The sequence below is a fragment of the Oryx dammah genome, unplaced genomic scaffold (assembly GCF_014754425.2).
Source record: "Oryx dammah isolate SB20612 unplaced genomic scaffold, SCBI_Odam_1.1 HiC_scaffold_3, whole genome shotgun sequence".
In the NCBI taxonomy this organism is placed as follows: domain Eukaryota; kingdom Metazoa; phylum Chordata; class Mammalia; order Artiodactyla; family Bovidae; genus Oryx; species Oryx dammah.
In genome coordinates this window covers 96820292-96832322 of record NW_024070187.1, presented here as the reverse complement: position 1 = coordinate 96832322, position 12031 = coordinate 96820292, and the positions used below count along the sequence as shown (strand labels likewise).

Sequence of the window (12031 nt, the reverse complement as noted above, 5' to 3'; positions counted from 1 at the left end):
TTTAATGAATACAGATCAGTTATTTCGTAGACTCAGTGTGGTTTGTCAAATGTTTCTTCATGATAAGACTTTGGTTATATACTTTTGGTATCAACTCTACAAAAGTGACGCTATAGTCATCTTGTACCACATGACATCAAGTTATCTCATTGTGTGTAATGCTTACTTTGATTCCTTAATTAAGATAGTGTCTGTCAAGATTCTCCACCACAAAGTTGCTATTTTCCCCTTTATAATGGATAAGGATCTTGTAGAGAGATGTAAATCAAACTTTCACCCACTAGTTCTAACATCTGTGATAGATTCTCGCCTCCATCAGTTATTACTGTGATGGTTGTCAATGGGATAGCTTAGACACTAATGGAAGAAAATAGTTGCAGTATAACTAAAAATGCTGCTGCTGCTGCCGCTGCTAAGTCACTTCAGTCTTGTCCAACTTTGTGCGACCCCATAGACGGCAGCCCACCAGGCTCCCCCGTCCCTGGGATTCTCCAGGCAAGAACACTGGAGTGGGTTGCCATTTCCTTCTCCAATGCATGAAAGTGAAAAGGGAAAGTGAAATCACTCAGTCGTGTCCGGCTCCTAGCGACCCCATGGAGTGCAGCCTACCAGGCTCCTCCATCCATGGGAGTTTCCAGGCAAGAGTACTGGAGTGGGTCGCCATTGCCTTCTCTAGTAACTATGAATAAGTAAGAATATAATGTATAGGTTGGTGATACGTACAACAGAGAAAAATGAAGCAAGGAAGAGGAATTTAGTGTTGAAAGGTTCTAATTTTAAATCGCATTATCAGGAAATACTCAGTAAGAAGATAAAGACCTAGTCTATGCCTCAGTTCAGTCGCTCAGTCGTGTCCAACTCTTTGCAACCCCATGAATTGCAGCACATCAGGCCTCCCTGTCCACCATCAACTCCCGGAGTTCACTCAAATTCATGTCCATCGAGTCCATGATGCCATCCAGCCATCTTCTCCTCTGTCATCCCCTTCTCCTCCTGCCCCCAATCCCTCCCAGCATCAGAGTCTTTTCCAATCAGTCAACTCTTTGCATGAGGTGGCCAAAGTACTGGAGTTTCAGCTTTAGCATCAGTCCTTCCAAAGAACACCCAGGACTGATCTCCTTTAAGATGGACTGGTTGGATCTCCTTGCAGTCCAAGGGACCCTCAAGAGTCTTCTCCAACACCACAGTTCGAAAGCATCAATTCTTCGGCGCTCAGCCTTCTTCACAGTCCAACTCTCACATCCATACATGACCACTGGAAAAACCATAGCCTTGACCAGATGGACCTTTGTTGGGAAAGTAATGTCTCTGCTTTTGAATATGCTATCTAGGTTGGTCATAACTTTCCTTTCAAGGAGTAAGCGTCTTTTAATTTCATGGCTGCAGTCACCATCTGCAGCAATTTTGGGGCCTAGAAAAATAAAGTCAGCCACTGTTTCTGCCTATACCACCCTAAATATGCTCAGTATCTAAACAGTGTCAGGCCTGGTTAGTGCTTGGATGGGGGAGAAAGTAAAGACCTAAAAGGATGCGAGGATGACTCATCTGTGAAAGGTCCAGGCAGAGGAATGAGCTAGAGCTAAGGTCCAGAAGTAGAGCTTACCTGGAAGGTCCAAGACATAGCAAGTAGCCAGAGAGATGGAAAGACTGGAGGTGGGGTGGGAAATGGGGAGTGGTAATAGAAGAAGATGATATCGCAGCAAGACCTTGCAGACCATTTTAAGAAATCTAGCTTTCATTTTCAGAGAAGGCAATGGCACCCCACTCCAGTACTCTTGCCTGGAAAATCCCATGGATGGAGGAGCCTGGTAGGCTGCACTCCATGAGGTCGCTAGGAGTCGGACACGGCTGAGCGACTTCACTTTCCCTTTTCACTTTCATGCATTGGAGAAGGAAATGGCAACCCACTCCAGTGTTCTTGCCTGGAGGATCCCAGGGACGGGGGAGCCTGGTGGGCTGCTGTTTCTGGGGTCGCACAGAGTCGGACACAACTGAGGCAACTTAGCAGTAGCAGCTTTCATTTTAAGTGATCTGGAAAGCGTTTAAAATGCTTTTAAACGCAGAAGTGACCTGAAAACAGCCTCTCACTCACTGTAACCAATAACAATTCATCTCCCTAAGCCTTGGCTCTCTGATAAAATGGCAACAATGATACCTCCCCTAAGGTGGTGCAGTAAGAATCACAGCAGATAATGCAGGAAAAGGACTTAGCACAGCATCTGGCAAGTAATAAGTGCTCAGTGAGTAACTATTATAATTTTTGTTCTTAGCTCAGCTGTCTTCGAGCAGCCTGCATTCCTCCCGTGGGCTTGCTCAGCTGCCTCAGCACTCCCTGTGCTCTCATTTACATCCCTCAAAAGGCAGCAGAACTTAACACGAGGGTTCTTAACTTAGTGACTGTTCCATAAACTTCCCAAAACCATACGCTAAGTGTCGGGTGTATGTGCTTATGTACATAGTTGTGTACATGGATGTATGTAGTTGTGAGTATGGGAGTGCGATTCTCAAAGTGGTCCCTAAGGGGGTAGAGGAAGGAGAGCTTAGCTGAATTCTGGAGATAAGTTTCTGGACGTGAAGTGAAGTCGCTCAGTCGTGTCCGACTCTTTGCGACCCCATGGACTATAGCCTACCAGGCTCCTCCCTCCATGGGATTCTCCAGGCAAGAGTACTGGAGTGGGTTGCCATTTCCTTCTCCAGGGGATTTGAACCCTGGTCTCCTGCATTCCAGGCAGACACTTTAACCTCTGAGCCACCAGGGAAGTTCCAAGTTTCTGGAAACAGCTCAGCAAATAGCTCACTCTTACAAGCCATTTGTTAGCATCAATTTTCTCATCTTTGATGAGGAATTTGTTCAAGATGATTTCTAAGGTCTTCCTAGGGTCTAGGATTCTATAATAAGTTTTCTTGGTGTCTATTATATAAGTGTATTTATAGACAGTGTATCTCTAGCTTCTTTCTTAGAACAGAACTCTACAATGGCTAATAAACCCTAGGACTGATTTGCATAGTTCAGGTTCTCTGCTTTGTTCCCCCTTCACATCTAAGCAAACATTTATAAGGCTGCCCCAGCACAGCCTCTCTGACCTCCCCCTCCCTTCATGGACACAGACAGGCAAGAGAGCATCCCCTTGGCCAGGGCCACAACCTGCACAGCAGAGGAGAAAGAGAAGAAACAACCAACTGAACTCCTATGTGCTGGAATACTGCCTGGACATATATTTGCTCACATACTACTTCAAACGCTCTGCGGTACAGGCAGTGGTATCTCCACTTCGTGGACATGAAAAGCAGGAATGAGAAAGCCTTAAGGTCATAGAACATGGAAGTGCTGAAATTTGGGCTCAAGGTTTTTTTTCTATTACTTTATTTTTTAAAACGGAAATGTAAACAAAATTCACAATGTTGTGTTCATTTCTGTACAGCAACATGAATCAGTTCTGTGTATATATATAAAAAATCCCTCCCTCTTGGACCTCCCACCCACCATGCTTCCTCCCACACCTCCAGGTCATCACAGAGCACTGAGCTGACCTCCCAGTGCTGTACAGCAGCTTCCCACTAGCTATTTTATACATGGTAGTGTATATACGTCTATGCCACTCTCTCAATCCACCCCACCCCATGGGCTCATGTTTATTCTGACTTACAGTCAGGCCTGGTTCTTCCCACTTGACTATCTTGTCTTCTCAAGTCCATGTGTATTGAGTCATGTACCACCACTCATTCATTTGCTCAGCGATTCTGTAACCAGTCCTCATGACCAGATTTCTTTCTTTTTTTTTTTTTTTTAAACAGCTTCCAAACGAGTGAAGCACCAGTCCCCTTTTCCAAACAAAATGAAAGCAAAAATCTTTGTTTCTGGTACCATTTCCCAAGAAGCTGTTCTGGGCAAGGCATTTATGTCCCTTGCTAACTTCAGCATGGTTTAAACCCATAGTTCATGTCCTCTCATTTGAAAGAGGAATTTTTTTCTTCTCAATATTCTTTATATCTGTATTATGAAACAGACTTAGAATTAGGGTGTGTTTTCTAAAGGTTTCCCTAGGTTTCTCAGCAAATAATAGTAGGACTTTTTCTCCCACAAACTTCCTGAGATAAAGACAGGCATAGACATGCTGGAACAGAAAACTAGTTACATCCTTGATGAATATTTTATTTTTTGTATTAATAACGTATTACGTATATTCAATAAATGTTGGTTTAATGAAGGCTTAAAAGATGAATAAATATAAATAATGAATTGAAGCATGGAAAAAAAGCGAGCACTTTGAGGAAGGGTTAAAGGATTTGGATGATTTTTCAGGGAAAAAGAAATGGCCAAGGGACCAAATTATCTTCAAACTGAGTATCCACTCCTCTATCTGATGAGGGTCAAGACATTAGATTTCTAACATGGTTATCTCATTTGTCCAGTCTTTGTCCCACACACTTTCTCTGTTAGATAAAAACCAAAATCACTACAGCAAGGAAAAAAATTTATGAAAAGTAAATCACTTTTCTCACCACTTAGGAACTCCCAAACTTTATAGGCGAAATCTACTCTCTTTCTCTTTCCTGCTCTCTCTCTGGGTCTTTCTGTTCACACTGGAAATTGGGAATTGTACTAAATTTTTAAAAAAATTTAAATTTTTAAATTTTAAAAAATAAGTGATATCCAAATATGGAGTGCAAAATATTTCAGTCGGTCAAGACACACAGTCACATAACCTGCTCATCAGATTAGACCCCTCGGATCAGCCAGTGCTGACTATACAGAGCAGGAGTCCCTTCTGAGGCATCTCTACCCATAGGTCATCGAAGACTCAACTGGACCTCCCATGGAGAGGGCCTTCAAAACTCTGCAAAGCAGCTCATTCTACAGGTTTTCTAGCCACTCTTCATTCTCTGATTTCTTCTTTTGCCCGTAAGGTTTATGTCCTCTCTCACTATGGACTGCCTCCCTTGCAGAACATGAGGGATGTCAATGAAAAAGATTAGAGGGATACAGGGTAGTGTGTGATCTAGCACTCCACTCACAATCAATTGGAAACATTGGTGCATTACACAACTGGCTTTAAAGGGAAACTTTCCATATCAGTAAAAATAGTAAGTAAATCAAAAGGTTTTTAAAAAGGAAAAAAAAAATAGAGAGCTCTTCTAGAACAGATAACAGAGAACTGTGGCTATGATTGTAATCTGCAGATCATTTGAAACGGCGTGTTATTATGAAAAGAGTACTGGCTTAAGAGGAGAAAGACCAGTCGCTGCCACCAGTCTATGTGATTTAGGTAGCAAGTCAGTTAACTTCACTTGGTCATAAAAAAAAAAAAAAATAGGGATGGGCTTCCCTAATGGCTCAGTGGTGAAGAATCCACACGCCAATGCAGGAGACATGGGTTCTATCCCTGATCCGGGAAGATCCCACACGCCATGGAGCAACTAAGCCCGTGCATCACAACTATTGAGCCTGTGCTCTAGAGCCCAGGAGCCGAAACTACTGAAGCGCACACACTTAGAGCCCAGGCTCTGCAACAAGAGAAGCCACTGAAATGAGAAGCCTGCACGCCACAGCTAGAGAGTAGTCGCCGCTCACCACAACTAAAGAGAAGCCCGAGCAATGACAAAGGACCAGCCCAGCCAAAAATAAATGAATGAATAAATAAATGATTTTTTTATTAAAAGAAAAATAGAGATAACGTGATAAACAAGTGACATAAAATGCATGTTTTAAAGAGGTTTGAAAAGTGAAACAAGTGCAGGGAATTGTGTGACTATTCACAGGCTACCTGTTCATCCATTTGTTTGTTTTTTAACAGGGATCCATTTGCAAGGATTTCCTGTGTATGGCATTTTTACCGCACTGTGCCCTTTGTCAACTCAAGCGAGATATTGAAAAGAGAAAAGCAATGAATGCTTTATAAAAGATGCTTGGTAAGTTGGCGGGACTTCTTTGATTTGTGAGTAGCAAAAGAAAGTCTCAAAGGTATCTTTGATTTCTTTGGTTCTCTATCTCACAGATCCATGAGATGGCCCTTGACAAAGGGAGGGCAAATGACTTTCAATGGCCAGCCTGCACCAATCAGTTGGGACTCAGCTTTCCAGAGAGCCTGGGTAGAGAGGGCTAGCCCTGATTGGATGGGAAAGAATTCTGGGATTTCTTAGGATGTCTGCCACAGGTGGAGTGGCCGTATGATGTACCAGATAAACGTGCCATATATCCTCCATGTGTATCTTCACAGCATCATGATTGAAGGTACCAAAGATATGTGTACAACTGAACATTCATTTCCCAAAGCCTACAGCTCAGGCCCACTGCTGTCAACAGTAACCCACTGAGACGTCACACTAACCGTGACTGTGTAATGTATCTAGTGATATATTCTTGTCACCACCACAATATTAAAAGAGTAATTCATTCTCCAAAGTGGTAGAAAGCTACCTTAGTCTCTATGAATGAAGTGTGGACAATTCAACCAGTTATCTAAAATGCCCAAAGCTCCCGTTTAGGAAGAAGAGTACTGCCTTTTGTTGGTGGTATCGTCAAAGCTGGGCAACTGCTCATATGCCTAGTTTCCTAAGCTCTCCTGGTCACATTTTTAATCTTCTTAGTTCTTCCTATTTTTCTTAGGCAAGAGGACGATGGCTTACTCAGTCCTGTCTTTCCATCTCTTATTGCAAATCCCATGGAATTTATCATCCAAGTTTTATTTTCACCTGGAAAAGGCTATTCTCTAAAAGTCCTATCTCCCGAGAGGTCTTTGAGAGCGTTTGATCAGGATGCTGCATTCATCTGTGTGAACAGTTGGCACGGGCACAATCTGTGTCTCTCTCAGCTCTTTTGCCACAGGCAGCACAAAATTATGTCCTCTTCCTGAACGTTTTAGCTCATTTCTTTTACTGCCATTTTAGTGTCTTAGTATTTGTCTTCTGACTGCTTTCCTCAGTGACTGATGTGCTTAACCCATTTACAAAGCAGACGGTGAGTTTTCTTGTTCTTTTTCTTCCTTGTACCCCTGCCTCCTGAGACACAACTGTTGTTTCTCTTCCCAAGCAGTGATGTTTCTTTAAAGCCGTTTGTTACCCATGCAATTCAGAATTTTTCCAAAGTAACCCTAGTCCCCTACATCAGTTCAGTTCAGTCGCTCAGTCGTATCTGACTCTGCGACCCCATGGACTGCAGCGTGCCAGGCTTCCTGTCCATCACCAACTCCCAAAGCTTGCTCAAACCCATGTCCATCAAGTCGGTGATGCCATCCCATTGTGTCATCCTCTGTCGTCCCCTTCTCCTCCTGCCTTCAATCTTTCCCAACATCAGGGCCTTTTCTAGTGAGTCAGTTCTTCACAGCAGGTGGCCAAATTATTAGAGCTTCAGCTTCAGCATCAGTCCTTCCAATGAATATGTATGTAGTCCCCTACATAGAATGTGGTAATTGACTGGTCCAGTCATCCAGTTAATGACAAAGATTGTTCTGGGGTCTCTGCCTTTTAGAGTCTCTTACCTTAGTGTGAACGATGATTCACTGACATTTGATAAGAGAAATTATCTCTGGCAATCTACAGAGCACTCTGTGGGTTTACCTAACAATGTAGCAACAGTACCTGACATAATAACTTTTGTGGATGAATAAATAGATGCGACTTTCAAGCAAGGAAGCATAGTAAGCTCTAACCTAGACGACTCATTGAATCTTAGCCAGTGGTTGTGACTCATTCAAATATTGGGTTGACCAAAATGTTCATAAAATCTTATGGAAAAACCTGAATTAACTTCTTGACCAACTGAGTAAATTGTACTGAACCAGGGGTCATGATTTGATATAGATTTTAAGTATGTAGCCATTTGGAGGCTTCCCTGGAAGTCCAGTGGTTAAGACTCTGCACTTACATTGCAGAGGGAGTGGGTTCAATCCCTGGTTGGAGAAGCAAGAGTCCATATGCCATGTGGCCTCATAAATAAATATTTAAAATAAATAAATATGTAGCAATTTGGTGGTAAGATAGCAGTGGGATGAAAGTTTTGATACTTGGAACAGGGATAATGTAAAGATGGAATTCTTTCATTGATTTGGTCTTTCTTTTTCTGATTTCTACAGGTCAAATTCACCTGGTAGTGAAAGAAAATGCTGCAATGAAATACTGCATCTATTCAGTGCTATCTCACCTTAAATCTTAGAAACTAATTCAGCTAATCATATGGCTTTAAATGGCTTCAAAACATTTTTAATTTTTGATTTGCTTTGAAAGAAATATATTTCTAGTACTCTTCTCTAAGATGACTGCCATTAAAAATTAATTTCTTCAACAATTCTTGTGTCTTTAAGTACTTCATCATGGAATTAACATTCCCGTATGCTTCTGTTTTTGTTGTTATTGTTGTTGTTTGTATTAGGGTATAGCCAATTAGGGACTTCCCAGGTGACATGAGTTTGATCCCTGGATTGGGAAGGTCCCCTGGAGGAGGGCATAGCAACCCACTCCTGTACTTTTGCCTAGAGAATCCCATGGACAGAGGAGCCTGGCAGGATACAGTCCATAGAGTTGCAAAGAATCAGACACAACTGAAGTGACTTACATGCACGCAGGTGACTCAATGGTAAAGAATCCACCTGCCAATTTAGGAGATACAAGAGACACAGGTTTGATCCCTGGGATGGGAAGATTCTCTGGAGGAGGAAATGGCAACTCACTCCAGTATTCTTGCTGTGATAATCCCATGGACAGTGTAGCCTGGTGGGCTATAGTCCATGGGTCCCCGAGGTCAGACATGACTGAGCAACTGAGCCTGTCATAGCTGATTAACAATGTTGTGACGGTACCAGGTGAACAGCAAAAGGACTTACCCACACATGTACATGTAACTATTCTCCCCCAGACTGCCCTGTCATCCAGGCTGCCACATAGCATACAATAAGTTTCTTTTAAAAAATGAGCCCTTTGTCAAAATGTCAAAGTTGAATGATGAGTATATACAGATGCTTCATTCTACTTTTCTACTTTTACACAAGTTTGAAAATGTCCAGTACAAAAAGTGTTTTAAGTGTTGTCAAAATGCTTTTGTTATTTTGGATTTTCCTTGCACCTGGAGACCAGGTGTTACCTTGCAAGGCTCCTCACCCCAGGAAAGTGTGGTTTCCTCCCCCGGGGAGTTTCATCGGCCTTGGCAGGTCTTCACAGTAAATCATTTCCAGGAATTAATTGCCTAACAATGCAGAGTTTACTGTAGATCTTATACACACAGGGAGGATTTGTGCTATAAACCCCACAGCAAACCACCTAATTAAAATTCCCATTGCACATCTCTGTCCTCTCCCAAGTTGTCTCTGGTAGCAAGCCAGCCACAGGGACTCCACTTTTTATTTTTCTTTTATTTTTTCCCCAGGTTAACTTGGCATTTTATTTCATTTTGTAATTGAGATATAGTTGACATATAACATTGCATTAGGGGTGTGTGTGTGTGTGTGTGTGTGTGCACTTAGTCGCTCAATCATGTCCAACTCCTGGCGACCCATGGACTGTGTAGCCCCCCAGGCTCCTCTGTCCATGGGTATACAACATAACAATTTGATACATGTGTATATCGCAAAATGGTCACCACAATCATTTTAGTTCACATCCATCACGGCACAGTTACAAGATTTTTTTCTTGTGATGAGAACTTTCAAAATCTACTCTCTCAGCAACTTTCAAATATGCAATAAAGAGAAGTGAAATGGCATTTACAAGGTCACCAGTATATACAGAATGGCAGTGCTGGGTCCAGAGAGCAGGGTTTTGAGTCCTATTTTGTGGTTCATGACAGTACACTAAAGTGTTTTTTTTTTTTCTTATAAAAATTAACCCTAGGACTTCCCTGGTGGTCCAGTGGTTAAGAATTCGCCTGCAATGCAGGAAATACAGGTTCTATACCTGGTCAGGGAACTAAGAGATGCAGAATGGGTCTCGTTGTTGTTCCGTCTCTAAGTTGTGTCCAGTTCTTTGCAACCCCATGGACTGCAGCACACCAGGCTTCCCTGTCCTTCACTATCTTCCCGGAGCTTTCTCAAACTCATGTCCATTGAGTCAGTGATGCCATCCAACCATCTCATCCTCTGTTGCCCCCTTCTCCTCCTGCCTTCAATCTTTCCCAGCATCAGAATATTTTCCAATGAGCTGACTCTTTGCATCAGGTGGCCAAAGTATTGGAGCTTCAGCATCAATCCTTCCAATAATACTCAGGGTTGATTGGAATGGGTGTGGAACTCTGCTATTAAGCAAAATGATGTGCTTCCCATGTAGCTTATTTTAAAATTACTTTAAAGTTATGATAAATTAAAAAAAAATTTAAATCTTTGCTGTAGCTGTTGACAGTTTTTAGTAGTCTCAGTTTCCCACTCTTGATATTATGCTGTATCCAATATATTCCCAGGGGCTAAGGTTCCCTCACACCAGGCCAGTTCCCTTGTGTGTTAGTTGCTCAGTCATGTCTGACTCTTCGTGAGCACCACCAGGCTCCTCTGTCCCTGGGGTTTCCCAGGGACTAGAATACTAGAGTGGGTAGCCATTGACTTCTCCAAGGAATCTTCCCAACCCAGGGATCAAACCCTGGTCTTCTGCATTGCAAGCAGATTGCCATCTGAGTCACCAGGGAAACCTCATGAAATCAAAGCCTCCTTACATGCTACTCCATGCTAGAAGCAAATTGCCAGAGACAAGAAGGAGCAACTCTTCAGAGGAGGCTGAGGTTGGGGAGAAGACAAGTATTAATAGATTTACAAATTGACAAAGCCAAAGACAGCAGAAGAGAATTCATTTCACTTTTCCAGGGTATGTAATGATTATCCACGGAGCAGGCAATGGCACCCCACTCCAGTACTCTTGCCTGGAAAATCCCATGGACGGAGGAGCCTGGTGGGCTGCAGTCCATGGGGTCACTAAGAGTCAGACATGACTGAGTGACTTCACTTTCACTTTTCACTTTCATGCCTTGGAGAAGGAAATGGCAACCCACTCCAGTGTTCTTGCCTGGAGAATCCCAGGGACGGGGGAGCCTGGTGGGCTGTCGTCTGTGGGGTCGCACAGAGTCAGACACAACTGAGGCGACTTAGCAGCAGCAGCAGCAGCAGCAGCAATGATTATCCACACATTCTATCTGCCGTGGCTGCTCTATCAGAGTCAGCTGTTGCTGCTTAGTGGCTTAAACAACAGCCATTTCTTCTACTCAAGAGTCAATAATTTGAGGTACTTCCCTGGTGGTGCAGTGGATAGGAATTCACCCGCCAATGCAGAGGACACAGGTTCAATCCTTGGTCTAGGAGGATCCCACATGCCGCAAGGCAACTAAGCCTGTGCACCAAACTACTGAGCCCATGTTCCACAACAAGAGAAGCCACCACAATGAGAAGCAACTAGAGAGTAGCCCTTGCTAGCCGCGTCTAGAGAAAGCCCATGTGCACCAACAAAGACCCAGTGCAGCCAAAAATAATTACTTAAAAAAAAAAAAAAAAGAGTTTATACTTTGGCACTTCCCTGGTGGCTCAGATTGTAAAGAATCCACCTGCCAATGCAGGAGACTTGGGTTCGATCCCTGGGTCGGGAAGATCCCCTGGAGAAGGAAATGGCTACTCACTCTGGTATTCTTGCCTAGAGAATTCTGTAGACAGAGGCGCCTGGTGGGCTACAGTCCAGGGAGTCGAAAAGAGTCAGCCACAACTGAGTGACTTGCATACTTTGGGTAGGATACTCTGCCTCTGCTCATGAAGTGTGAACTGGGGAAGCTCAGCCAGGGCTGGGAAACAGTGCTGCCTCTTGGCTGTGGTTCAGCCAGGCCCAAGTCTAAGGGGTTGGGTTCCTCTCCACATTAGCCACGCCACCAGCTGCTCGGACTATCTCACCGTGGGGTTGTTGGGTGTCCAGGGCAAGCATCTTGAGAAAACCATACGGAAGTGAGTGATATTTTTATGATCTAGTTTTAGGAGTCACACAGCTTCACTTCTGCTGAACTCTCTTTTATTGAGGAAGTGGCAAAGGTTCGCCTGGTTTCAAGAGAGAGTGGACACAGACTCTTACTTTAAAA

At 43.3% G+C, this 12031-nt stretch overlaps 1 protein-coding gene across 3 annotated transcripts in view; it reads left to right on the top strand.

The window, feature by feature from the left end:
• LOC120861518 (placenta-specific gene 8 protein-like) overlaps positions 1-8284 on the top strand; it is a 33516-nt gene extending 25232 nt beyond the window's left edge. For all 3 annotated transcript variants that reach the window (XM_040237240.1, XM_040237239.1, XM_040237241.1), the window contains exons 4-5: positions 5796-5910; positions 8073-8284. In XM_040237240.1, the coding sequence (XP_040093174.1) occupies positions 5796-5900 (105 nt within the window). In that variant the 3' untranslated portion in view covers positions 5901-5910; positions 8073-8284. The remainder of the gene's footprint in view (positions 1-5795; positions 5911-8072) is intronic.
• The last annotated feature ends 3747 nt before the right edge of the window (positions 8285-12031 follow it).